Raw genomic sequence first — 27,866 nt, 5'->3', positions numbered from 1 at the left:
ATTTCTGCTCTGATCTTCATGATTTCTTTCCTTCTACTAACTTTGGGTTTTGTTTGTTCTTCTTTCTCTAGTTCCTTTAGGTGTAGGTTAGATTGTTTATTTGAGATATTTTCTTATTTCTTGAGGTAGGCTTGTATTGTTATAAACTTCCCTCTTAGAACTGCTGGGAACTGCAGCTGTTTGCTGCATCCCATAGGTTTTGAATCGTCGTGTTTTCATTGTAATTTGTCTCTAGGTATTTTTGATTTCCTCCTTGATTTCTTCAGTGATCTCTTGGTTATTTAGTAACATATTATTTAGCCTCCATGTGTTTGTGTTTTTTACGCTTTTTTCCCTGCAATTGTTTTCTAATCTCATAGCGTTTTGTTCAGAAAAGATGCTTGATATGATTTCAATTTTCTTAAATTTACCGAGGCTTGATTTGTGACCCAAGATGTGATCTATCCTGGAGAATGTTCCGTGTGCACTTGAGAAGAAAGTGTAATCTGCTGTTTTGGGATGGAATCCCCTATAAATATCAGTTAAATCTATCTGGTCTATTGTGTTTAAAGCTTGTGTTTCCTTATTAATTTTCTGTCTGGATTATCTGTCCATTGGTGTAAGTGAGGTGTTAAAGTCCCCCACTATTATTGTGTTACTGTCGATTTCCTCTTTTATAGCTGTTAGCATTTGCCTTATGTATTGAGGTGCTCCTATGTTGGGTGCATATATATTTATAATTGTTATATCTTCTTTTTGGATTGATCCCTTGATCATTGTGTAGTGTCCTTCCTTGTCTCTTGTAACATTCTTTAACTTAAAGTCTATTTTATCTGATATGAGTATTGCTACTCCAGCTTTCTTTTGATTTCCATTTGCATGGAATATCTTTTTGCATCCCCTCACTTTCAGTCTGTATGTGTCCCTAGGTTGGAAGTGGGTCTCTTGTAGACAGTGTGTGTATGGGTCTTGTTTTGTATCCATTCAGTGAATCTGTGTCTTTTGGCTGGAGCATTTAATCCATTCACATTTAACGTAATTATCGATGTGTTTGTTCCTGTTACCTTTTTCTTAATAGTTTTGGGTTTGTTTTTGTAGGTCCGCTTTCTTCTCGTGTGTTTTCTAGTTAGAGAAGTTCCTTTAGCATTTGTTGTAGAGCTGATTTGGTGGTGCTGAATTCTCTTAGCTTTTGCTTGTCTATAAAGCTTTTGATTTCTCCGTGGAATCTGAATGAGATCCTTGCTGGTAGAGTAATCTTGTTTGTAGGTCTTCCATTTCATTGCTTTAGATATATGGTGCCACTCCCTTCTGGCTTGTAGAGTTTCTGGTGAGAAATCCGCTGTTAACCCTATGGGAGTTCCCTTGTATGTTGTCATTTTTCCCTTGTTGCTTTTAATAATTTTTCTTGGTCTTTAATTTTTGTCAATTTGATTACTATGTGTTTCGGCATGTTTCTCCTTGAGTTTATCTGGCCTGGGACTCTCTGCGCTTCCTGGACTTGGGTGACTATTTCCTTTCCCACGTTAGGGAAGTTTTTGACTATAATCTCTTCAAATATTTTCTCGGTTCCTTTCTCTCTCTCTTCTCTTTCTGGTACCTCTCTAATGCGAATGTTGGTGTGTTTAATGTTGTCCCAGAGGTCTCTTAGGCTGTCTTCATTTCTTTTCACTCTTTTTTTAAAATTCTGTTCTGTGGCAGTGAATTCCACCATTCTGTCTTCCAGGTCACTTATTTGTTCTTCTGCCTCAATTATTCTGCTATGGATTCCTTCTAGTGTATTCTTCATTTCAGTTATAGTATTATCATCTCTGTTTGTTTGTTTTTTAATTCCTCTAGGTGTTTGTGAAACATTTCTTGCATCTTCTTGATCTTTGCCTCCATTCTTTTTCTGAGGTCCTGGATCATCTTCACTATCATTATTTTGAATTCTTTTTTCTGGAAGGTTGCCTGTCTCCACTTCATTTAGTTGTTTTTCTGGGGTTTTATCTTGTTCCTTCATCTGGTACATAGTCCTCTCTGCCTTTTTATTTTGTGTATCTTTCTGTGAATGTGGTTTTTGTTCTACAGGCTGCAGGATTGTAGTTTTTCTTGCTTCTGCTGTCTGCCCTCTGGTGGATTAGGCTATCTAAGAGGCTTGTACATGCTTCCTGATGGGAGGGACTGGTGGTGCTTAGAGCTGGGTGTTGCTCTGGTGGGCAGGGCTCAGTAATAGTTTAATCTGCTTGTCTGCTGATGAGTGGGGCTGAGTTCCCTCCCTGTTGGTTGTTTGGCCTGAGGCGACCCAGCCCTGGAGCCTCCAGGCTCTTTGGTGGGGTGAATGAGGGACTCCGGGATGGCTCATGCCAAGGGGTACTTCCCAGAATTTCTGTTGCCAGTGTCCTTGTCCCTGTGGTGAGCCACAGCTGCCCCCCGCCTCTGCAGGAGACCCTCCAACACTAGCAGATAGGTCTGTTTCAGTCTCCTGTGGGGTCACTGCTCCTTTCCCCTGGGTCCTTATGCGCACACGACTTAGTGTGTACCCTCCAGGAGTGGAGTCTCTGTTTCCACCAGTCCTGTCGAAGTCCTGCAATCAAATCCCACTAGCCTTTAAAGTCTGATTCCGGAAATCCTCCTCCCATTGCCAGACCACCATGTTGGCAAGCCTGACGTGGGGCTCAGAACCTTCACTCCAGTGGGTGGACTTCTGTGGTATGAGTGTTCTCCAGTTTTTGAGTTGCCCACCCAGCGGTTATGGGATTTAATTTTATTGTGATTGTGCCCCTCCTACCGTTTCACTGTAACTTCTCCTTTGTCTTTGGATGTGGGGTATCTTTTCTCGTGAGTTCCATTGTCTTCCTGTTGATGATTGTTCAGCAGTTAGTTGTGATTTCTGTGCTCTCGCAAGAGGGAGTGAGCACATGTCCTTCTACTCGGCCATCTTGAACCAATCTCCTCAAATAGTAGATGCTTTAAAGATCAGTTTGATTTGTTGATTGTATACAGTGTACATTGGAACAACCCTGCACTGAGCCTATTGATGATGACTTTTGAGAGTATTTCAGAGCTGAGAATCGCTGGTGACCACTCTGAGTGGCTATAATTGACAGGCTGGAAAACCAATAACGATGATCAGCACATTGGCAGCTGGTGAATGGTGTTGGCCTGAAAGCAAATTGCTTCTCTACCTGCGGTTGCTTTCAGGTTCAATAAAGGAAACATGGGACCTTAACACAAAAGACTTACTCAGTTTCTCTCACTCTTACAATTTGGACCTGGGTATTTCGTGTGTTCTCACACTATTTTCAAATTTCCACCTTGGTATTTTGTGTGGCAGAAGGGTTTGGGGAGTTCTATCACAGCTAGTCACTCCTGAATCAAGGCATTTCTGCCCTCAGAAACACCCAAGGCATGTTATCTCAGGTCACTGGAGTTTGAACTGCAACGCAGATATAAGATGTTTCAGTTTGTTGGGTTGTGTTTGTATATGTATTTATAGCCACTTTGCATGTGCCCATGTCCTGTGTGTATAAATTTATGCAGTTGTGTGACTTCACACCACAGATGCTTTATAAATTACAAAGTTAACTTACACAATGAACTTAAGCTTCTGTGTTTGTAAATGTGGTAGCGACGTTAGGCTTCTGTCTCTCACTGAATGCAAGTTCTTGGGGTTGTAGGGTGTAGAATTTTTCCCTTAGCTGGTCTCTCAGCTCCAGGTGAACAGATACAGTGAAATCAAGAATTTAAATGGCACAAAAAGCAAAACCAGCATTGTTTTACTCTACCATAGAGATGGGAGTATAGGGACCATTCTTCATTAGTTTGTAGCTAGAGAAAAGCCTGTCAGCGTTGAGAACCCCAGCTATAATCGTTTTCACAGACTGTGGTAGTGAGGGTGGTCAAGGGTGTGTGAGTTGAGCTGTCAATCAAAAGAAAGATCTCTGATGTCTTGAGGGGGGAAACAATCCCTGTTTGAGGTTTAAGAAGGGCTGGAAGTTGGGGATTATGTTTCTAATTAGGAGGCTCTTAAATGTGTGCTGTCACCTCTGGGCCATTGATACAACGATTGATTGTCTCTGTCTTCTATAGCTTGGAATTGCCATTGGGTTCTTGGTCCCTCCTGTCTTGGTACCCAACATCAAAGACCAGGACAAGCTTGCCTACCACATCAGCATCATGTTCTACATAATAGCAGGTGTGGCCACTCTGCTTTTCATCCTTGTCATCATCGGTAAGGTCATTAATAGGCTCATGGGGGTTGGGGAGGCAGGGAGGTCCTGCTGACTTGGGTGAGGACCTTGTGACTGTGGCCCTAGAGCAGCATTCTAGGTCCCATGTAATCTATAAAACATATTTATAGAAACTGGAAGCCAGGCTTCCAATGGTCTTCAAATGTTTTAGCCTGAGTAGTTGCTGCCGATTCAGTGCTAGCTGGTCCTGTGTACTTTGTTAGCTGTTCAGTAAAGGTTAGTTGTAATTAACCAGTTCCCCAGTATGACCTCATTAGAATGAATGGGCAGCCTGCTGATCCCCTTGATGAAGCCCTGGTGAGCACTTACGATGTCACAGGCCCTGTGCTGAGTGTGCCTGATCTCACTGACTCCTCAATGGCCCTATAGGGGAGGTACCAGCCCTATAGGGGAGGTACCAGCATCAGTCTCACTTAACCAAGAGGAAACAGTGACTTACGAGGAGATAAGGGAATTATTCAAGATTAGACAGTGAGTGGCAGAGGCTGGATTCCAGCCTAAGGTTGTCTAACTCCATACCCTAAATTTCTGGAACACAAGAAAACAAAATAGGACTGACCCACAAACACTAATGCTCTCATACATTCACCTGGGAATGCCTGGGACCCACATTTTAAAATGCTTTTTTAAAATGTGTATAAGGTACGCTCATTATGGAAAAAATCCAGAAAATACAAAAAAGCATAAAGAAAAGAATGACCATTAACTTAGCCTTGTACCTGTTAATCCCAGCCACCAGCCCCAGAGAATTAATGATTATTAATATTATTAATATTCTATGTATGTATATGTATGTATATTTAATCATTGAGGTATTTGGTTCATTTATATCCTTTTTTCTCTTCTGAGTGCTATCACATGGGCTGTGATAAATTCAGTAGAGGTTTTCATTTTCAGTGAGTCATTTGTCTTTAAAAGTTAACCAGCTGTCTTCCTAATATCTGAAAGTTCCACCTCACACGTTAAAGGTGTCATTCCTTCCTGCTGGCCTCAACTCCAGAGTCAAACAGTTTTATAATCATGTATGTCATCCAGCTATTCTCACTGTGTCATTTCCTCCCCGGGGTCCAAGCTGAGGAAGGGCTGCCTGATGGCTTTTCAAAGCTCACAGGATCTCTTGGACGGAGAACTTGGTGTTCCTGGGAAGGTGAGAAGCCTTGAAGCTGTGGTTGAGAACAGGAAAGAACCATCTCGGCCAGACTTGAAGTTTCAAATTGTAATGTGCTCAGCTCCAAATTCTTGTGTTTGTAGCAGATGAGGGCCTGGTTCTTTGCAGAGATCCTGGAGGTAGGCCGTTTCTACACTTTGCGTTTTCCTAGTAAGCACAGACGGTTGCTCATTGAATAAAGAACTGAAAAATCTTATCCAAACTGTGGTTTGTGGTTGCCAAATCCTTGAGCAAACAGCTGCTGTTGCCGAGATTAAAAAAAACCTCTTGCCTTGATTTCTTTCCCCTGATAGAAGGGGAGGTGAACAGGCAAGACAATGGTTGAGAAGTACCCAGTGGTGGGAAGTTACCCAGGACTGTTTCCGGAGAAGGAAGGAGCAGGGCTGTGAAGTCAGGGCTGGAGGGTTATCTGGATGGAGGGGGGAGACCTTTGATCTTCAAGAGACTAAACCTCATTTCCAGAGCTTCCTCCAGCTGGAGGCAGTTTCCTGACCTTTCAGAGGTGTTCTCATGGGGGCTGGGGACACACCAAGGTGCTTCTTTACTTGGACCCAATTGGGGGACCAATTTAGCCAAACAGCTGGTTAAACTGATTTGGCCCCCAGAGAACTGAACTGCCATCAATGCAGTCAAATGGATTGTACCAGTTGTACTGAAAATAGAACATAAAGCAAATGGTTTTCCCACTGTCCCTCCCCAGTCCTTCCTATCAGAGTGGTCACACCTACAGGAGCATGTGTTAATCCTCTGGTTTCTCGTGGGGCAGATGTCTGATTCAGACTTCGAGAAGCTAGGGATGGACTCCGGGTCTTTCCAATAGAAGAAGATCCTTTCCCTTATTCGGGGAATGTTTATTGGCAGCATGTGCCAGGCTCTGTGCTCAGCATGGGCATCACAGTCCCTTCCCCCCTGGGGGGAGCTCTGGTGCTGAGTCCTTAACTGGACTCACTAATCCCAGAGCCTCAGCTCTCACTTCCCTCCTATCTCCGTGTTACTACTGAATTTCTTCAGTGCTCTGCCGTATGTTATTCCCCGGTTGTTACTCGGCTCCTTGATCCTTGAATACTGCCTGGGAAGCCCAGTGATTGCAGCCGTCCAAAGGCCATTAAGAAAAAATAATCGAAGGCACAGTCACGGAGCCACAGACAGTGAGATGCAGCTTCAAGAGAGGAGACTATAAAGGATTTAATTGAAGAATTAATATTTCCTTTTGGAGTCTTCGTTCCTTCTCAGATGAGGGAGTCAGCTGTCGTCCATGTATCAGCTCTGCAGGGTGGGACCATAGGGATTTGCAGTGATCTCTCTGTTTCTTTCCTTTCAGTATTCAAGGAGAAGCCTAAACATCCCCCCAGCAGGGCCCAATCCCTAAGCTATGCCTTGGCGTCCCCTGATGCTTCATACTTAAGTTCCATCGTCCGACTCTTCAAAAACCTCAACTTTGTGCTGCTTATCATCACCTATGGTAAGATACAGATGTGTCCAGGAGTGTAATGGAACTGGGAGTGTGAGACAAGAGGCCTGATGTGTCTGTGCATCTTACTGTTTCCAAATCCCAAATGTATATGTGAAGTCGTCGTTTAGGGTCAACCAGAAGAGGCAGCTCTGTCTCAGGGCCTTCGATGTTGGGTTACCTAGACAACCATTCCTTCCCATATCAAGTTGTCTGGCAAAACGCCTGCCGATCCTCCGAGTCTCATCTCAGTATGACTGCTGTAAAGCAGTATTAGGCGACCTTTCCTCTTTTATTGTGCTGTTCCTGGTACATCTTAACACTTAGCATTAAAAAAAAAAAAAAGATCATTTCCAGGTCTGTTTTCCCACTAAACTGGGAACTCCCTGGGAGTAGGAATTTATGTCTTTTTATCTTTATAACTCCTCAGCAGTGGCCAACCTGGAGTATACTCCAAGAGTTATTAAATGAGTGATTGAGTGAGCGGGTGGGTGGATATTTATATGAGTCTTGTGACATGATCACTCCCCAGCCAATCCTTCATCTTGGAACATTGCTCCTTCTTTACCTGAATGCAAGACAACATCCCTCTTTCATTTCGCTTTCTTGGCTTTGGTAAGATAAATTTCAACATTTATGCTGGTGTATTGGCTTGCCTTTCCAGCAAGGTGTTTGCTGCATCTTCATTCTAACGTTTAATGAGAATGTTGTCCTAGACAGGGGCAAGGACAGAACCTCAGGGCATCCCATTAAAGGTGTCTTTACAGATCCACCCAGCTCTGCTGCTATCCAGCTTACCCCTGACCATTTAACCCTCCAGTTTGTTTGATTAAAATCAAGCGTGTATATCACGCTCAGTAACCAGAAGAAGAAAAGAAGTGAGATTGGTTGACGTGACTTATTCTCAGTGAAACCCCAGTTGGCTATAACCTCAGATTTTCTCTAGGCTCACAAACTGTATCTTACAACAATACTAGCATTTACTACGTGCCAAGGCTTTTTATATATTATTTTATTTAACTCTCACCACACCGGTGAGAGGTAAATAGTATAATTTTCCCCATTTAACAGATGAGGAAACAAACTCAGAGAGATTAGGTAATAGCTCAAGAACACACAGTTTTCAAAGGGCAGAGCCAGGATTCAAGTACAGATTTGTCAGACTCCAAAGCCTACACTCCCGATCCGTGAGTGCCTATGCTCCTTCCTTGACTTGTACCAGGGCTTCACTTTAGGCTTATCAATGCCCTTCACCTGAATTAAAGTGTTTATCTGCGGAGGCATTAGATAAGAGGTGGTATCATCCACAGTAGAGAGGCACACCTGGTTTTCAGGCATAGGCACAGATTAGGTGACCTCTCATCTGGAATAGCCCCAGGTACCCACGTTAGTCTCCAAGGCCTCTGGTCTCCATTCCTCCCTCTCTCAGAACAGCTTCTCAGTTCTGAGTATGCCTCTGCACTCATTCACAAAACAAAGAAAGTTTCCAATACTTAGGATGGCCAGCTAAAGATACTATGGGTTGCTCATCACTGAGAGGTATTCAAGTGTAGGTGGAGCCAACCACTTAGTGGGGATATTGTGGGGAATATCAGGCTATAGCTGGATAGTGAAACCTGATGATCTTTGGGTTCCCTTCCAGACTCAGCATTCCATGCCTCTAAGAACTTTCACTTTTCCCTAGAGTTAAACATCTCGAGTGCATCAACCTTTGACCACCATAAACCTTATGGCACCTGACAACAGGGCGTTTGAGGCTTACCTTGGAATTCTAGGGCAGATGAGTGCTTAATAAACATCTTCTGTGAACGAGAGTGGTGATGGTGGCAATAACGGGGCAATGGCCTTATTCCAGAGGCCGCGGTCTTCGGTTCTGGACGCTGTTTATGGCAGGGTCAGGTCACTGACCCATGATAGCAAGAAATAAGAACAAAATGTACCAGGAACAGTGTTGCTCCTGGTCGCTGTGGCTCAGCTCCGGGCCATGCTTTAGGGGCAAAGCAACTCCTTTTCCTTCCATCTTGTACGGCTGGTTGCTTATATGGTCTTCAGTCTGGCAGGTGGTGTTAATCCTTTGGTTCTGGACACTCTTCCTTAATCTATTTGGTTAAGTGATAACACAGGGAATAAATGGGTTAGCACTTCTGGAATGGTGGAGTGAGGACCTTGCATCATCTGTTCCTCCATGAAAACAAGAACACCACCGGCAGACGTTATCAAAATCAGTTGTTTCAGGGTTCTTAACCAAAGGCTTGAAACAATCCAGTGAGCATCTATTCAAGACAAATATCTGAATAACAGTAAAGTCGCAAGCTTTGTGTTTTAACTTGTCCTATTCCGATCCCCTCTTCCAGGCTCTGTGGTAGCCTTGAAAACCAGCAGCCTCACAGCCACTGGAGGGGGCCAAACAAGTTTGGAGCTCCCCCAGAAGTCCCATCCCTAGGTCACTATTTGACTTCTGTGGCAGTTCCCTGCAAAGGCCCCATTCAGAGGATTTGCCTATATTTGACCTGACTCAGAGCTTTCTCAGTGGGAAAGCGCTATTTCCAGGGCATTTGTTGAAAGCGATCACTGTTTAACATCACAGCTGCCTGAGGTGGCAATACCGGTTGGGGTAAGCAAGAGGCTGACCAAAGGTCTTGAAAGGAAAATCTGGAGAATGAGATGTCCAGGGGGCTTTGGAAAGCTCTGACATATTCTTAGGAATCTAGAAATCCACATGCACATGCAGAGTTGTGCACATGCCCAGGAAAGACCTGAGAAAGCCCTGAAGTCTCACCTCTGGCTGAACTGGAGGCTCTGTGTAAGCAGAAGGTGAAGGCTAAGGCAGAGTTGTCACCACCCTGCTGGAGCATCACAGGCGAGTCCCAACGCACACATAGAGGTCCTCAGCAAAGGTGGGACACTTGTGGGCTTAAAGTATTTAAGGAAATCTGTCTAATCCTTAGTTCAAAACTAAGCTAGTGGAGCAGAAACCTCAGTGGCTGCACATGACAAAGAGCACAGACTTTACAAAATGAGTCCAGGAAAGTCAGTGAACAAACAGCAACCACAGTAACGAATCCTGGGGAAGGAGGAGAATCTCATTTCTAGAGTTGACATTATATTTAAAATGTCCAGTTTCAACAACATAAAAAATGAGACATGCAAAGAAACAGGAAAGCAGGGCCCATACACAGTTAGAAAACTGTTCCTGAGGAAGCCCAGAGGTTGGATGTAACAGAAGAAGATAGTAGCTCAGCTGTTATAAATATATTCAAGAACTAAAGGAAACCAGTGTGTAAAGAATGAAAGAAAAGTAGAGAATGATGTCTCACCAAATAGAGAATATCAAGAAAGACAAATCAAAAAGAACCAAATATAAATTCTAGAGTTGAAAATACAATAACTGAAATGAAAAACTCACTAGAAGGCTCAACACTAGATTTGAGCTGGCAGAAAGAAGAATCAGTTAACTTGAAGATAGGTCAAATGCAATTATCCTGTCTGGGGAACAGAAAGAAAAAAGAAAGAAGAAAAATGAGCAGATCCTCGTAGACCTGTGGGCAACCAGCAAGCACACCAACACATGCCTAACAGGAGTCCCAGAAGCAGAGGAGAGAGAAACAGGTGGAAGTAAATTGCCCTCAGAAAAACAGTCCACTTCTGCGCCTCTGGAAGCATTTGACTATGTTGTGTGTAGATAGAATTTATTAACATTCTTCTCAAAGGCCTGAGGTGATCCCAGTGAGGAGTTAAACTAATCTGGTTGTTTGTACACACTTCATTATAGTCAGAGAACCACAAGCCTTATTTTTGTGGTAGAGAGTTGGACTTGGTGACAGGGATCTTTGCCTACAAGGAAATGATGCTTAGGCTGAATCACAGATTTGGGAAAACGTGTTATTGAGCCTTTACTGTGTGTCAGGCACCATGTGAAGTGCATGCATTATCTCATTTAGTCTTCAAAAGAAACCCATGCATTAGGTGTTCAACTGCTCCATTTTATACCTAAAAAAACTGAGGATCTGATTGAGCTCCTCGTCCGTAATTAGACAGCTAGCAAGCAATAGAGCTTAGATATAAACTTCTGTCTGTCTGATATCAAAGCCTGTCTTCCTAACCACCACACCATCTTGCCTTCCTGTGCAGAAAGGAGCCTCTTGGAGACAGAGCCAGGGGTCTGTTTTCAACCTCACTCAACTGAGTAGCCTCTGGGTCTGTCTAGCAGGGGTGGAAGTGGTGTATGTCCTTCCTCAGATTCAGTCCTCAGACCAATGGCCTTTCTTCTGAGATGAGGGTCTGTAGTTCTGGGGTTTAGAAGCAGGACCTACCTACACTGACCGGCCATCTTTGGGACTTGGGGATGGTGAGGTTTCATCCGTAGTGCATCTCTCTGAGGGTTACAGGTCATGTAAAGGCACTCAGTCCACCTGAGAATCCCTGCTTTCTTCTCCCACTATCTTTGCTCCAGATTAAAAATGCACACACAATCAAAAAAACCCTCTATAAATTCAACTAAGTCCTTTGAGACCTCCCAGAATGCCTCCCACCTTCCATGCAGTTTCAGGTTGAGCTTTGAAGAGGGAAATGGTTCACAGTTTATATATACACACATATAACCATATAGTGCATATGTACATTACATAGTACATATGATGTTCCTATTTTCCTCTGAATTATAAACACTTAAGAGCATGTAGTTGGGAATCAAGCAGTTGATAGTGTTCCATGGATGTATTTTCTGGATTTGGGTGGACATGTTTTGGAGTAAGAGCCTTGGCTGGGGGACCAGTGAGTTCAGAGTTGGTACGTAAGGAATATAAGGTCTAAGTTTTAGTGTCAGCTCTGCTAATTACTGAGTGTACCACCTTCACCTGTGCTTCACCTGTGCTTCATCCTGTGCTCATCGTGTGTCTCTCTAAGAACCACCCCTCAGAAAAGAGTAATAACATTTGCTTCCCACTGGAGTTCCCTGGATGGAAATGAAAGCTTTTAAAGTAATTGTGAATCAAAACACTGCGTGCAGCCATAATGCTGTTGTGTTGGGAAACTTGACCATTTCCTACAGTCTTTTTGTTTTTTGAATGAAGTAGATTTCGACACGTAGGGAGTAGCTCTCGTGCAGCCGGTGGGTTGTCCACTATTGTACTGGTAGTGACTTTCCAAGTGCTTCTCCAAGCTGCTGAGTCAGCTGCCCCGAGCTAAGGTGCGGTGGTACAGTAAAGGCTTTGGAGGAATTCCAGTGCGGCTGCCTTTTCCCCACGGGCTTCTGGCCACACTCTTAGAGGTAGGTTTCAGACAAAAATTAAGGGCCGTCCGGCTAAGTTGGAATTTCAGATCCACAACACATTCTTTTTTAGTATAAACATGTCCCACAACTATTTGAAGCATTCTTACGCTGAAATTCAAATTTAATTGGGTGTGCTGTTTTTGCTTTTTACTAAATCTAGCAGCCCAGTTTAGAGAGAAGGAGGTGCAGAGGCTGGGTTTGTGCTTGATGTTGCTGAAATATCACAGGAATGAGAAACTACCACCTCCTCTAGCAAAATACCCTCCCTGTTCTAACATGGCACCGCAGGAAGACACAGGGCTGGAAGCAGATTCCCCGTGGGTCCACCAGAGCCTGGGGCTGGGCAGGTCTTGTGGTGAGCGTCAGCCGTGGGCGTGGGGTGGGGTGAAGTAAGAACCTTTCTTTGGCTCCCCCTCGGATCTCCAGGCCTTGCTTTCACATGGCTTCCCTAACGTCTTTGCATTGATGGCTCACGACTGCCCTGGTAAACAGACTGGTGAAAGGCTCCTCTTCTGGACAGTGTCCTCCAAGGGATTGCTCTTCCCTGTCATCCCCCAGCCTTGCCTCCAGCTATGCTTCTGAAGAATCTGTGCAGTGTTGGGCGTCTGAATTCAGAGCCTCAACATGTGTCCTGAGGACACCTTTCCTTGGGGCTCTCAAGGGCTTTACACCGCCCGACCTGGGCCTGGGCAGGGGCTTTGTGCCCCTTCAAGATGCTGGCTTCAGGGTGGGTGTAAGGTCCTTCTGGGATTCCCTGGAGCTTTTGCCGAGGTCAGGCTGGCCCTTTAAAAAGAGGGTTTTCTACAAGTTCAGGAAGGACAAAAGGGAAATGAACACAGAGTAACCAGAACCCAGAGATGGGATCTGGGATCAGCGTTTCCCACGCTGGCCTGATGATAGAGTCCCCTGGGGTGCTGGGTGGTGTGTGCCTCGATTCCTGCCTCTCTTCTGGAAAGTCAAATTCAGATAGTCTGGTCCGGGCCTGGGAATCTGCTTTGCACAAGCATTCCTGGAGATTCTGGTTCGCAGCAGGGTTGAGAACCTCTAGAGTAGGTGTGCTATGGGTGATTCTCTTGAAGCCCCTTCCCATCCCAGCTGCCTCCATGTTAACCCCAGCCTCTGAGGGCCTGGGCCTGGTCTGTGATCTTCCTATGCCCAAGGCCATTTATCCCCAAGTTTAAGAAATGCCAAGGGCTTTTGTTGTGTTGTTGTTAAAATGCGGATTCCTAGCCCCAATCCAGGGGAATCAGATTGAGTTGGTCCAGGGTGCAGCCCAGGAATCTGCATTTTTAGACTCTGAGGCTTTCTAATGCCAGTGGTTTCTAAATGCCACCACCCTTTGAAAAAACTTAGTCTTGACACAGGAGAGAAGCTCAGAGTGATGACAAGTCAGTCCCTTGTGCCTTCCTAAAGCTCACCCCCTCAGTGACCTGCACTTCTCCCAGGTGGCTGATACCAGGGGTGACCAGGCCTTTCAGGGGCCATCACATTTCCTCACCTGGCAGGCTTACCTTGTTGGGGATAATCACACCCGAATATAACACAGTCACCTGCATTCCTGTAAGAGGTACTTATGCACAGGGCAGAGCACACGTGTCATTCCTGCCCTTCAGTGTGGACACTGGACCCTTTGGTTTGGGCAGTGGAGTGGACTTGTGCCATTTAACTGTGTCTGGCAACCTTTGGCAATATGGGAGGGACATCTAGATTCAAGAGAGAGAGTCAGAATTTCTAATTCCTTTAAGGTTGGACTGTAGAAAGAATTGGAAAGAATGGTAGCCTTCCAGGATGAACCCCTGCCCCCTCCACATCCTCCCTACCTTAGCCCTGATTCCATCTCCTGTCTGGCTGGGAGCAGGGGATGGTGATTGGTAAACCAAACTAGTCTAGCAGAGCCAGTAGGTCTCAAACTTTGAGCCTTATCAGAATTACCTGGAGGGCTTGTTCAAACACATTGCCTGAGGAGCCCCACTCCCAGTGTCTACAGCAGGAGGTCTGGGTGGGGTCAGGATTTGCATTTCTAACAAGCTGCCAGGGAGGCTGATCTGGAAGTGATTTCTCTAAACCTTTAAGCCTCAGAGCTGCTCAGCCTCAATAGCCTGGGTTAGCCTGATCAGGACTGTTTCTCTCCACATTTTTCAGGGTCAGGAAAGTGCTGGTGTTTGACGTGGGGTGTTTTTTCGCCCAGTCCTCCTGGATAATTTCGCAGTTTCCTGAAGATTCTGCCCTCCTTGTTCATTCCAGGTGGGCACAAGCTGAGCTTGGCCTCGTGTATGCCCTGGCCCCTGGCCCTGTTGGGCTGAGGGGCAGGAAGGGGGCTGAGTTCATCCTCCTCCCTGCACGCTTCTTCCCCACACCCGCCCGCAGTTCAGGAATGTGACTCCTTGTGGGCTCTCTTGACCCAGGAATGGAATTTCCAAGTGGCTGGGTGTGTGGTATGAAGGTGCGGCCGGTATGCTTGTTGGGTGAGAAGTTGCCGAGAGAGTCTCAGAGTCCTCCTGACCATGAGTGTGGCAGTTGCAGTCACATCTGGTCACACTTCTGGGTTTGCCGACTGACTGTTGGCCCTGTGCCCCTCAGCAGGTGGCATTGAGCTCAACCTTGTTGCATCCCTGAGGTGACCTGCTGGGAGAGGCTGGGGCACGAAATTGCCAGTAACCTGAGCTGGGGAAATCACTGAGGATCAAATCTGTAAGGATATGAAATCAACGGTTTAAGATGGAGGACCTGGAGTCCATAGTCTGGGTTTGAATCGAACCCTGCCTCTTACTACCCGTGTGATGGTGGGAAGGGCAAACCAAACTCCCTTCCCCATTTTGCAGGAGAATTTGACCTTCACTTAACTTTGTATCTCATTCCCCTGGGAACCTGACAAAGGGAGTAAGTCAACTGCATTTAGGCAACATTGCTTCTGATAAGAAAGACCTATTGTGATATAAATGACTGCAGGTGGACTGGGTGATCTTCTTACCCCTGTTGGGAAACCATTCTTTGTGCTTCTCTGAGCACAGTGACCCTTTCCACTGGCCTGTCCTTTATGGAGATCCTGGTAGCTATGCCTGTGGATGAGTCAGCAATAGTGGCTCCTGGGAGGGGTTAAGCCAGGGTTGGGTGCCATGCCCACCTTTCTCTGCACTGAGCTGTCACCTCGGGGGCAAAAGAGAATAGCTTCTGAATGGCTCTATGGACTGGGGTTTTGTGGACTGGCTCCAGTGAAGAGGAGCTCCTGCGGCTGCCCTGTCTATGAACTGTGTCCTCTCTTACATGCTGCTAAGTGGACCTAGTGCCAGGTATGCCAGTGGTAGTTGTGTGAGCCTCAAAATTAGTTAAAATTAAAAAGACTCCTGTGGGCCTTCCAGAGTGACCTCTGTATTTGTTTTTAAAATCTGTGTGCATTTTTCTTACCTGCAAAATGGGGATGAGAATATTAGGTACTTTCTAGGATTGTTATGAGGATCGTAAGGTGTTTAGATTGTAAGGTGCCTAGTACATGAGTGTATGCTACTGCCATCACCACCACCACCACCACTACCACCATCACTACCATCATCACCACCATCACCACTACCACCATCACCATCATCACCACTACCACCATCACTACCATCATCACCACCATCACCACTACCACCATCACCATCATCACCACCATCACCACTACCACCAGCACCATCACCACCACCATCACCACTACCACCATCACTACCACCATCACCACCACCACCATCACTACCACCATCACTACCATCATCACCACCATCACCATCATCACCACCATCACCACTACCACCAGCACCATCACCACCACCAGCACCACTACCACCAGCACCATCACCACCAACATCACCACCATCACCACCATCATTATGAAGGGAAGGCAGAAGGCCCTTCTCCTCTGGATCAGTTTCAGTCTCACCTTAGTCACTAAGTCACTGTACGGCTTTTGACAAACAACCTCATCTTCTAAGGACACAGATTCTTACAGTATATGCTAGGTGCTCCATTTGTTTCTTGGATGAATCGATAAATTAGGAGAGTCAACTAAATGCTCTTTAGGGTCTTTTATGGTTTTGAATATAAGATTTTGTGTGATGTTGAATCTGAGAAAAAAGTTGGAGGGATGTGGAAAGAGGTGAGAATCTACCTGCAGAGGGAGTGTTGTCAGGGGTCAGAGGTCTGGAGCATTCTGGTGAGGGGGGACAGGTCATCAGGAGGAGGTGGAAGGGGTCCAGTACTTCTGCTGGCCCCTTAGGTCAGGTCAGCGCTTAAGAGGAATGTAGATGGCTCTGACCTGGGAGTAATACTTTCTGGAGCCTGTGTTTCCAGGACAGGGATAAAGGGATGAGAGGGCAGTGGTGTGTGGCTAAGAAGAGGTTCAAATGGTTAGTTTTGGTTGTTTTGGAGTATTTCTTCTTTGAAACATTACCTCCAGTGGCAACAAGGATGAGGATTTCTGACCTCCCTCACCACTGTGGGGAGAAGCCAGCAATGACCCCAACAGGAGAATGACCCTAATGCTGTGTTTCTCCCTCCCTCCTTCAGGTCTGAATGCTGGTGCTTTTTATGCCTTGTCCACTCTGCTGAATCGCATGGTGATCTTGCACTACCCGGTAAGGGTGTTCCCTCAGCTTGCTGGGCCCTGAGAGAAGGAGGTTTCTAGTCTGTCTGGGCAGGAGCTGGGGTGGCAGCGTGGTACGGTGTGTGCTCCTGAGATTTGGAGGGAGGCGGCCCTGGGTCTCAGCCCCAGCTCCGGTGGCCCTCAGCTGTGTAATAAGCTGGTTAGTGTCTTTGAGCTCTCATTCTCTTTTCTGTAAAGGAAGCCTAATTACTTACTGAAAGATTGATTTTAGAGTTAGAAAGTAAATAATAAGGTTTATATATGTAAAGCGCATAGCATGGTGCCTGGCAACACAGTAGGTAAACATATATACAGTAGAATCACATATGAAATAAATTAAGTTGTGAAATGTGGGCAAGGTTTAATTTTAACGTTTTATTTACCCAGCAGAAAGCATGTTTTAAATGTTTCCAGAACCAGCGAGGGCTGGATACTGGGAATGGAACATTGAGTAACCAGGAGTCGGGATCCCGGGTCCAGCCCTCTTTTGAAAGGTTAAGGCTCTCACGCTTGTGGGAGGGGTGAGCCACTGTGGCTGAGCGTTCCAGTGTTGGCGGTTGACAGGTCTGAGTTCAAATCCTGCCTCTGCTCTTAATAAAGGCCTCATGACCTTGGGCTAGTCGGTTATTTTCACTGTGCCTCAGTGTCTTCATCTGTAAAATGGAGAATATTGATTAACCTTCTGGTGGGGAATTAGGAGAATTAAATGAGATGATGATATAAAATCATCAGCATGGTGTCTGGCTTTGAATAAACGCTCAAAAATATATAATTATTATCTTCCTATCTCTTCAACAGTGATAACTGAAAAAACCTAAGTATGGAATGTTTCGATATACATAATTCAGTTTTTCCATCTGTGAAATGGGAATAATGGTAAAGGTTTGCTATAAGGATTACATTTTTAAAAATCCATCTAAAAGTGGTTTCTAAGGACAGAATTTGGTTCACCCCAGCATCCAGTATCATGCACACACATCCAGGGTTATATTATGTTGGGAGGAGCAATTATTCTAGGATTCTCTCTCCACTGGCAGCTTCTTACAGGCCATTTTGTCCTGATACTTTCTGAGAATTGGCTCTAATGAAGCCGGAGTTACTTGCCTTTGCCCCTTTGCCTTCTGCTGACTGCGCCCTGTCAGATATCTTGTCCCATCACTGAGCAGTCACTGGGGCTGTGGTTTCCCCAGGGCGAAGAACTGAATGCGGGAAGAATCGGCCTGACCATCGTCATTGCAGGAATGCTTGGGGCTATGATCTCAGGCCTCTGGCTGGATAGGACCAAAACCTACAAGTAAGTGACTCTTCCTCTTGGACTGAATCGGGGACCCCTGTCTTGAAATGACATATTCATTAGCAACACGGCTCCAAAGATGTGGGTGTGGCAGCTGGGGGTCTGAGTGGTCAAGCGGGGAGTTCAAATATATCTTCTCTGAGCCTCAGTTTCCCCATTTATAAAATGAGGGAAGCAATGCCTGCCCTGTGGGGATCATAGGAAGATTAGAGATAGGGGACATGAGGCCTGTCAGAGTTCCATCCCCCAAGTAGCTTGCGGAAGAAGCAGAGGAAGGAGAAAATAAATGTGGAAAAGCATCAACAGTCGGACAGTTTGTGGAAACTCCACGGAGTGGGGACGAGGAGGTGGTTCCTCTGCCCTGTTCCCATAGCTCCCTCGTGGACCGCATGGGGTCAACCAAGGTGCTCTGTGCTTCCAACAATTTACAGTGTGTCATCTTGCAATTGCTTCCACTTCATTGGTAAGTATTACGACATGCTTTATTCCTGATTGCCCAGTGCATTCCTAAGAGCCACGAAGATTTTAGTGGATGTCAGGCTAATCCAGGACGCTTACTAAAAATACAGATTCCTGGGCCCTACCCTCATGGATGCCAATTCAGTAGGGGAATCTGCGTTTATAAAAAAAACTAAAAATAGAACTACCATACGACCCAGCAATCCCACTACTGGGCATACACCCTGAGAAAACCATAATTCAAAAACAGTCATGTACCAAAATGTTCATTGCAGCTCTATTTACAATAGCCAGGACATGGAAGCAACCTAAGTGTCCATCGACAGATGAATGGATAAAGAAGATATGGCACATATATACAATGGAATATTACTCAGCCATAAAAAGAAACGAAATTTAGATATTTGTAGTAAGGTGGATGGACCTAGAGTCAGTCATACAGAGTGAAGTAAGTCAGAAAAACAAATACCGTATGCTAACACATATATATGGAATCTAAGGAAAAAAAAAAAGGTCATGAAGAACCTAGGGGTAAGACGGGAATAAAGACACAGACCTACTAGAGAATGGACCTGAGGATATGGGGAGGGGGAAGGGTAAGCTGTGACAAAGTGAGAGAGTGGCATGGACATATATACACTACCAAACGTAAAATAGATAGCTAGTGGGAAGCAGCCGCATAGCACAGGGAGATCAGCTCGGTGGTTTGTGACCACCTAGAGGGGTGGGATAGGGAGGTTGGGAGGGAGGGAGATGCAAGAGGGAAGAGATATGGGAACATATGTATATGTATAACTGATTCACTTTGTTATAAAGCAGAAACTAGCACACGATTGTAAAGCGATTATACGCCAATAACGATGTTAAAAAAAAAAAAAAAATCAACCCGGATGCCTCAATTCAGTAGCCAGCCTTGGGGAAAATGCTCTGGAAACAGAGGCCCAACTTGTGTCTTTCCTGTGCTCCGCATGCACTGGGCACTCAATTAGTGCTGGCCAGTAGGGCAGCTGCCAGGCCAGGGTTGTCCTGCTCTGGGGCAGATCAACATTCTGGGCTGCTTTGTCAAAGCCTCCAAAGTTCCCAGTGTCTGGAGGCAACAGACAGTGGCAGACCTGTTCTCTGCCACACAGATCCGCTTCTGTGAGGCTCTGGTCAGACCAGGGCTCTCTCTGTCTGCCTTTGTCAAAGGCCAACCCTGGGGATGTGGCTGCCTGGCTGGACACGACGAGGAGCCCAGCTGGGCTTAATTACTGCTGGTGAAGCTGGGCTGCTGCCTTGTCTTTGCCATATGTCAGTTGTTTGCTTTGGGTAGTGAGGACGCCACTCCCGAACCAGGATACAGCAGCGTCCCCTTTTCTGGGCTTGCTGTGTGGCAGGAGAAGGGAGAGATTGGAATGTTGCCTGGGCGGGGATGTGGGCAGCCAGATGATTCAGGTGAACTAGAAAATATGGTGAAAATACAGTGAAAGGGCTGGGGAGGACACTGCAGAATCCTGCTGCCACCAGTTCCTAGTGTCACACGATGTCTGCATCCTGCAGTCAGCATGGGACAGTCTTCTCCCTGCTCTACTACGTAGGCAGAGAAAGGGCAAGAGAGCTCTGTCATCTGGTCACTTTGGTGCCAGTTCCCTTTTCCCTGAGCCTCCCAGATTTGTCCTGTTTGGTTTGGAGGCTGGAAATTGGATGGTCAGGTCCCTTTATCTCTGGCTGAGACTACAGTTTTGTAGACAGGCTAGTGGTTTAAGAAGAAGCTATATGTAAACGAATATGGGAAAGATGAGCTTGTGGGGTCAGTGAGGGAGATGGGTGTCCATGGAGTTGGGTTCTGCAGAGGGGGAGGGACTGGATGTGGGGAGCAGGGGGAGGAGGGATGAAGCTCCTCTGCCCTCAGCAGCTGCTTTGAGGACCCAGGAGGGAAGGGCGTCCTTCAGAGGCTGTTGGTCTTTCCCACAGATGCAGCCCCATCCTGTGTTAGTATTCCTGTGTGTGGGAGCAGAGGGAGCACAGGTTTCAAATCCCACCTCTGGATTCGAATCTTAGCTGTGCACTTCCTGGGCAGGTGACTTTGGACAAGTAACTTGACTGGTCTGAGCTCAGTTTCCTCATGTGTCATATTAGGGAGAGTCATACATCTCTTTTTTTCCTACCAGTTTTGTTGAGATATAATTGACATACAGCATTGTATAAGTTTGAGGTATACAGCATAATGATTTGATTTACATACAGCATGAAATGATTGTCGCGATAAGTTTAGTGAACATCCATCATCATATATAGATACGAAATTAAAGAAATAGAAAAAATTTTCATAATGAGGACCCTTAGGATTTAATCTCAGCAACTTGCGTGTATAACATACAGCAGTGTTCATTATATTTATCGTGTTGTACATTACATCCCTAGTACTTACTTATCTTATAACTGGAAGTTTGTACATTTTGACTGCTTTCGTCCAATTCTCCCTCCCCCTACCCTATCCCCACCTCTGGTAACCACAAATCTGGTCTCTTTTTCTATGAGTTTGCATGCTTGTTTGTGTTTGAAGTATTATTGACCTACTACACTATGTTAGTTCCTATACACAACATAGAGATTTGATGTTTCTATACATTTCAAAACGATCCCCAAGATAAATCTAACTTGCATCTGTCACCATACAAGGAGGTTACATAGTTATTGACTGTATTCCCCACACCATACATTTCATTCCTTTGACTCATTTATTTTCTAACTGAAAGTTTGTACCTCTTGATCTCTCTCACCTGTTTCTTTCCTCTCCCCCATTCCCTCCCCTCTGGCAACCATCTGTTTGTTCTCTGTAACTCTGTTTCTGTTTTGTTTGTTCATTTGTTTTGCTTTTTAGATTCCACATATAAACGATATTATATAGTATTTGTCTTTCTCTGTCTAAATTATTTCACTTAGCATAATATCATCTAGGTCCATACATGTCGTTGCAAATGGCAAGATTTCATTCTTTTTTATGGCTGAAATATATGTGTATGTACCCACATCTTCTTTATCCATTTGTCTGTTGATGGGCACTTAGGTTGCTCCCATATCTTGGCTATTGTACATAATGCTACAGTGGATATAGGGGTAGTACATATATCTTTTTGAATTGGTGTTTTCATTTTCTTGGGATAAATGCTCAGGAGTGAAACTGCTGGATCATCTGGGTGTTCTATTTTAAAATTTTTCTGAGGAATCGTCGTACTGTTTTCCGTAGTGGCTGCACCAATTTATATTCCCACCAGCAGTTCACGAGGGTTCCCTTTTTCATGTACTTGTTGGCCATCTGTATGTCTTCTTTGGGAAAATGTCTATTCAGATCCTCTGCCCCCTTTTTAATTGGGTTGTTTGTTTTTTGATGTTGAGTTGTATTAGTTCTTTGTATATCTTGGATATTAACCCCTTATCAGATAGGTCTTCTCCCATAGTGCGGTAGGTCAATAATACTCCCAGTAGCTGGCCTTTTAATTTTGTTCATAGTTTCCTTTGCTGTGCAAAAGCTTTTTAGTTTGATGTAGTCCCATTTGTTTGTTTTTTGCTTCTGTTTCCCTTGCCTGAGGAGATATATCAAAAAAAATTACTAAGACTGATGTCAAACAATATACTGCCTATATTTTCTTCTAGAATTTTTGTGGTTTCAGGTCTTAAATTAAATTTAAGTCCAATCCATTTTGACTTTATTTTTCTGCATGGTGTGAGAGAGTAGTTGAGTTTGATTCTTTTGTGTATAGCCATCCAGTTTTCCCAACACCATTTATCGAAGAGTCTGTCTTTTCCCCATTGTATGTTCTTGCCTCCTTTGTCGTAGGTTAATTGCTCACATAAATGTGGGTTCATTTTTGAATTGCTATTCAGTTCCATTGATCTGTGTGTCTGTTTTGTGCCAGTACCATACTGTTTTGATTACTATAGCTTTATAGTATAGTTTGAAATCTGGGCAAACTGATACCTCTAGTTTTGTTCTACTTCCTCAAGATTGTTTTGGCTATTTGGGGTCTTTTGTATTTCCATACAAATTTTAGAATTATTTGTTCTAATTCTGTGAAAAATTTCATTAGTGTTTTGATAGGAATTACATTGAATCTGCTGATTGCCTTGGATTATGTTGTTTATTTGAGATTTTTGTTTGTTTGTTTCCTGAGACAGGCTTGTGTCACTATAAACTTGCTTCTTAGAACTGCTTTTCCTGTGTCCCATATATTTAATTAATTAATTAATTAATTATTTTGACTTGAAATATTCTTTATTTTGTAAACATCTGTGTTTAAAATAGATGAACCCTGCTCACAATTCATATCCTGGACCCAAGACACAGCACACAAAGTTCACGGGGAGATGGTGGGGCTCAGGAGCAGGTGGAGTGCCTGGGGCTGTGCCGAGTCTCAAGACAACAGGTGCAAAGGTGGTGAGGAGTCAACAGGCAGGTGCACCTGCTCAACAGTCTAAGGCCAGGTCCCAGGCTACCTCCGGGACTGGAGAAGTTTAGGGGTGAGAGGCTGACTCTGGTACCTCATGAGCATAGCTGCACCCTAAAATCCCAACCCCTCTTCTGCCCCATACTTCTCCCCAGCTGTGGCCCTTATGGATGGGGCTTCTCAGGCCATAGAATCCTAACCCCAAGTGTTCCCTTCCAGAACCCGTAGGGTACAGTAAAAATATAGTCCCTCTTCCCCGAGGGGGCTAGGAGAGAAAGGCAATGGTGCTCGGCCAGATCTTCAGGGAAAGCAGTGACACTGACCACAGGTTGGAGCCAATGGCCAGTATAACTTCCGCTCCCTCGAGTCCCTGGCTGAGGGCACACTGAGGGTTGGCACTGCTGACCTCCCTACCCCAGGGTGATGCTGCATGTTTTAACACCTGAGGAGTTAGTCCTCAAGGAAACATCCTCAGCTCTGGTCGTGACTTCGTCCTAAAGAGTCAGCTCTTTACATTTCTCATTAGCTGACGATTTATAACTATTCCTGCCTTCCTTTTCCTTCAACTATGATAACTTATCCCCCATTCCTTCATCCTGAGCTACTCTCTCCTGCTCTCTCCTGATTTGATAAGAGTCAGAAGAAAAGGTTTGGTGATTTCATCCCCCACGCTTTTTTTCAGAGGAGTAAGGAAGTGGGGCTCTTAATTCTTCACATGTGTGTGTCCTGGATTTTAGTCTTTAATTAGTGAATGTTCGATGCCCAGTTTTGTTTTCGCTCCAGCGCCAGCCATGCAACGCAGCTTAAGACTGATCCTCCTCCCTAGGCTTCTCCCATCTTGGGAAGGTGGGGAGGAACCCTACTAGGGCTGGTAACTGACTTGTTCCCTCCTTAAAGGGCCTCCTGCAAACGACTATTGGACCATATGGGGTTAAAGAAACTTCTTCCTGAAACAAAGGGCCCTGGAGGAGGGAGTCCACTTCCCTCCACCTGTAGCCACAGTGCAGTTGGCAAACCCTCATGCCTCTGAGTCAGAAGCTGAGGAACAAGATGAGCGCTTGGTCTTGAAGGCTGAAGGGAACAGCACCAAGCGTTCCTACCCAGGGCTCGCCTGCTTTCTGCCCGTGAGCCCCCTGCCCTTCTCCCACAAACTCTGGGTCTCGGGAAAGCCTTGAGAGCGGAAGGCTGGGCTTGGTGAAAGACCACCAGCATGGTTCTGTCACCTCTCACCTGCCGGGGCGGTGGGGAAGTGCCCGTCTTACATAAGAAATGGAAGATTGCTTTGGCTATTCGGGGTCTTTTGTGTTTCCATACAAATTGTGAAATTTTTTGTTCTAGTTCTGTGAAAAATGCCAGTGGTAGTTTGGTAGGGATTGCGTTGAATCTGTAGATGGCTTTGGGTAGTATAGTCATTTTCACAATGTGGATTCTTCCAATCCAAGAACATGGTATATCTCTCCGTCTGTTTGTATCATCTTTAATTTCTTTCATCAGTGTCTTATAGTTTTCTGCATACAGGTCTTTTGTCTCCTTAGGTAGGTTTATTCCTAGGTATTTTATTCTTTTTGGTGCTCTGGTAAGTGGGAGTGTTTCCTTAATTTCTCTTTCAGATTTTTCATCATTAGTGTATAGGGTTGCAAGAGACTTATGTGCATTAATTTTGTATCCTGCTACTTTACCAAATTCATTGATTAGCTGTACTAGAACTACCATCCGACCCAGCAATCCCACTACTGGGCATATACCCTGAGAAAACCATAATTCAAAAAGACTCGTGTACCACTATGTTCATTGCAGCTCTATTTACAATAGCCAGGACATGAAAGCAACCTAAGTGTCCATTGACAGATGAATGGATAAAGAAGATGTGGCACATATATACAATGGAATATTACTCAGCCATAAAAAGAAACAAAATTGAGTTGTTTGTAGTGAGGTGGATGGACCTAGAGTCTGTCATACAGAGTGAAGTAAGTCAGAAAGATAAAAACAAATACTGTATGCTAACACATATATATGGAACCTAAAAAAAGATGGTCATGAAGAACTTAGGGGCAGGATGGGAATAAAGACGCAGGCCTACTAGAGAATGGACTTGAGGACATGGGGAAGGGGAAGGGTAAGCTGGGACAAAGTGAGAGAGTGGCATGGACATATATACACTACCAAATGTAAAACCAATAGCTAGTGGGAAGCAGCCGCATAGCACAGGGAGATCACCTCAGTGCTTTGTGACAACCTAGAGGGGTGGGAGGGAGGGAGACGCAAGAGGGAAGAGATATGGGGATATATGTATATGTATAGCTGATTCACTTTGTTATAAAGCAGAAACTAACACACCATTGTAAAGCAATTATACTCCAATAAAGATGTTAAAAAAAAAAAAAAAAGAAAAGGATGATGGGGCCCAGGAATCCCTGCTGCTGCTGAATTCCCCTCTGGTTTGCAAACTGTTGTCCGGGCTCTTAACCTGGTATATAGGAGCTGGCCCTTCATTTCCAAACCCTCCCCTTCCTGGAGTGTGTGGTTGGCCCCAGGGCTCTCCTTGCTCCTGCAGTGCCCTCAGGCCTTGGTCCATATCTTTAAATTTGGGAGCCCGGGGGCAGGGAGAAATAGTGTATGTGCTGCAGGGCAGGTAGAGAATTGAGGTTACTTCTCATCCCTGCCACCCCTCATCATTTTTTTTCTTCTCTGAAGCTCAGTTCCCCCAAGAGGCAGGAGGGCAGGCAGCCAAGTGCAGCGGAAGCTGGGTACGGGGTGGGGGGGGTGGGTGGTAGGACAGCCCCAGGCATGGGGACCACCAGTTTGGGCTGTCCTTCCTCTCCTCTTTCCCCAGTCACCGGGGAGGCAGGCCCATGGCACAAGAAAGGGCGGTGGGGAGGAGAGGACTGGAAGAATTTCCCACAAAGCGGGGTGGTGCTTCTCCCGGAGCAGAGCAGGGAACGTGCCCCTGGGCCTGAGTCCATTCCCTCAGCCCGGCAAAGAGGGAGGAATTGAAAGGTGCTGTACCAGCAGCCACACGGGACACGTGTGCGGCCGGGGGAGGGCTTTGGTAGGAACACAGCAGAGGGGAAGGGACAGAAAGAGAGGTGGGAAGAAGCGAGGAGAAGCGGAGAGGAGACCAGATGCACTGAGAGAAGGAACCTCCAGTGGCCTTGACTCCGGACTGGGCCGTCGCCTGGGACCTCGGGGTAGTGAGGCGGTGCTCGTAGTACATCAGGGGCTCGAGGCAGGCCTGTGGCTGGGGAAACAGGCTGGAGGGGGCCATCCCGGGGGGAGGGCGGAGGGGGTCGAGGCTGCTCGGACAGGACAGAGGAGCTGCTCCCCGGAGCCAGGCAGGAGGAGGAGCAGCGGCCGAGATTCCACAGGGTCACCCGAAGGAGAAGAGACGCAGGGCAAAGCCCAGGCTCCCTGTGTGCCCGTGTGCCGGCAGCCCTCCTGCGGGGAGAGGGGACTGTGCGGGGTGGGGGCGCTCCACGCAAGATGCTTAGCACCAGCAGGTTTTCGAAGAGTTCTCCGGGCCCTCGGGTTTGCCCTCATCCTCCTCCAGCTCCGCCAAGGCCAACTCATCGTTGGCGGCTGTCCGCAGACCTTCCAGCTCCCTCCTGTGGGCCTGCAGCACCAGCTCCGTCAGGCGCGCGAAGGACTCTTTAATGTGGAGGCTGGTGCAGCACTTGCTTCATAGAAGTCCATGCCGTACTCTTCGGCCAGCCGCTGCCCTTGCTCGCTTCCCACCTGCCGTTTCTGCTCTTCATCAGCCTTATTCCTTCTAAGGGTCTTCTGGACACCTTCTGGTGCATTCTCATCCACATCACTGACCCACTTCATGATGTGCTGGCAAGAGCGCTCACTGCTAATGTCGCAGACTAAAAATATTCCCTGGGCCCGTCGATAGTACTGCTTTGTGATGGTCTGCTATCTCTCCTGCCCTGCTGTGTCCCAAATCTGTATCCGCACTTTGATGCCATCTACCTCTATGGTCTTTATCTTAAAGTCGACACCGGTGGTGGAGATGTGCGAGGAGTGGAACCCTTTGTTGGTGAAGCCGCGCAGCAGGCAGGTCTTGCCTACCCCAGAGTCCCCGATCATTAGCAGCTGGAACAGCACATCGTACTGCTTCGCCATAGCTGGGCCGGAGGGGCTGTGGGCTGTGGGCAGGCGGGCGGCGGGCTCATCCCCGCTCGGCCGGGGCCATCGCGGAGCGCTCGCGCCCGCCCGAGAACAGCGCCGGCGGCGAGAAGGAAGCGGGGTCGGCTCACGCCGCCTCGCCGCCCGCCGCTCGCTCGGTGCCCGGAAGCGTGTCCCATATATTTTATATTGTTGTGTTTTTTGTTAATTTGTTTCCAGGTGTTTTTAAAATTTCTTCTTTGATTTCTTCGGTGACCTGATGGTTGTTTAGTAGATAACTTTAGCCTCCGCGTGTTTGTGTTTTTGGCAGTTTTTGTAGTTGATTTCTGATCTTATAGTTTTGTGATTAGAAAAGATGCTTGCAGTTTTCTTAAATTAGTCATACTTTTCTTGCATGGCTTTTGTAAGGGTTGAATGAAATAATAAACGCGTGTAAAGCACTTAGCAGACTCCCTGGCATCCAGTAAATGCAGTGTTAGTTTCACATAACCACAGTACACACCTGTTGGCAACCCCTCTGTGTTTCTGGCTTCAGCAGAGATGAGTGAGGGCTTTGAGCTTTCATAGTCTGAGTTCCCACGTTCGTGGCCAGAGCGCAGAAGGATGTGCAGAGTCCCTGCCCTCAGTCAGTAGGACAGAGAGGGATGCAGGTCCCAGTGCAGAAGTCAGGGCCGCAGCAGAGTCCTGAGTGGGCAACAGGGGGGGAGAGGTGTGGGGAGGGGCACAAGTAGGGTGAGCCAGAAACAGAAACCAGCACGTTGCTGAGGGTCCTTCTGAGGGACCAACAAGGGGAAATGCAACTGGGCGTGGGCGGAGCTTTCTCACCTCGGCTTTGGAGTCAA

The 27,866-nt window shown here is 46.1% G+C and overlaps 1 protein-coding gene and 1 pseudogene across 3 annotated transcripts in view; one reads left to right on the top strand and one right to left on the bottom strand.

The window, feature by feature from the left end:
- Window positions 1-27,866, top strand: part of FLVCR2 (FLVCR choline and putative heme transporter 2) — a 67,489-nt gene that overhangs the window by 26,322 nt on the left and 13,301 nt on the right. For 2 of the 3 annotated variants that reach the window (XM_060133837.1, XM_060133746.1), the window contains exons 2-6: window positions 4,048-4,189; window positions 5,281-5,355; window positions 6,698-6,838; window positions 16,641-16,708; window positions 17,907-18,010. In XM_060133837.1, the coding sequence (XP_059989820.1) occupies window positions 4,048-4,189; window positions 5,281-5,355; window positions 6,698-6,838; window positions 16,641-16,708; window positions 17,907-18,010 (530 nt within the window). The remainder of the gene's footprint in view (window positions 1-4,047; window positions 4,190-5,280; window positions 5,356-6,697; window positions 6,839-16,640; window positions 16,709-17,906; window positions 18,011-27,866) is intronic. The other variant, XM_060133925.1, reaches the window with a different exon arrangement.
- On the bottom strand, window positions 26,384-27,021 carry LOC132529615 (ras-related protein Rab-15-like; annotated as a pseudogene).

Source organism: Lagenorhynchus albirostris, chromosome 1 (assembly GCF_949774975.1).
Source record: "Lagenorhynchus albirostris chromosome 1, mLagAlb1.1, whole genome shotgun sequence".
In the NCBI taxonomy this organism is placed as follows: Eukaryota; Metazoa; Chordata; class Mammalia; order Artiodactyla; family Delphinidae; genus Lagenorhynchus; species Lagenorhynchus albirostris.
The sequence above is the reverse complement of the archived record's forward strand: the minus strand, read 5'-3'. Positions and strand labels throughout refer to the sequence as shown.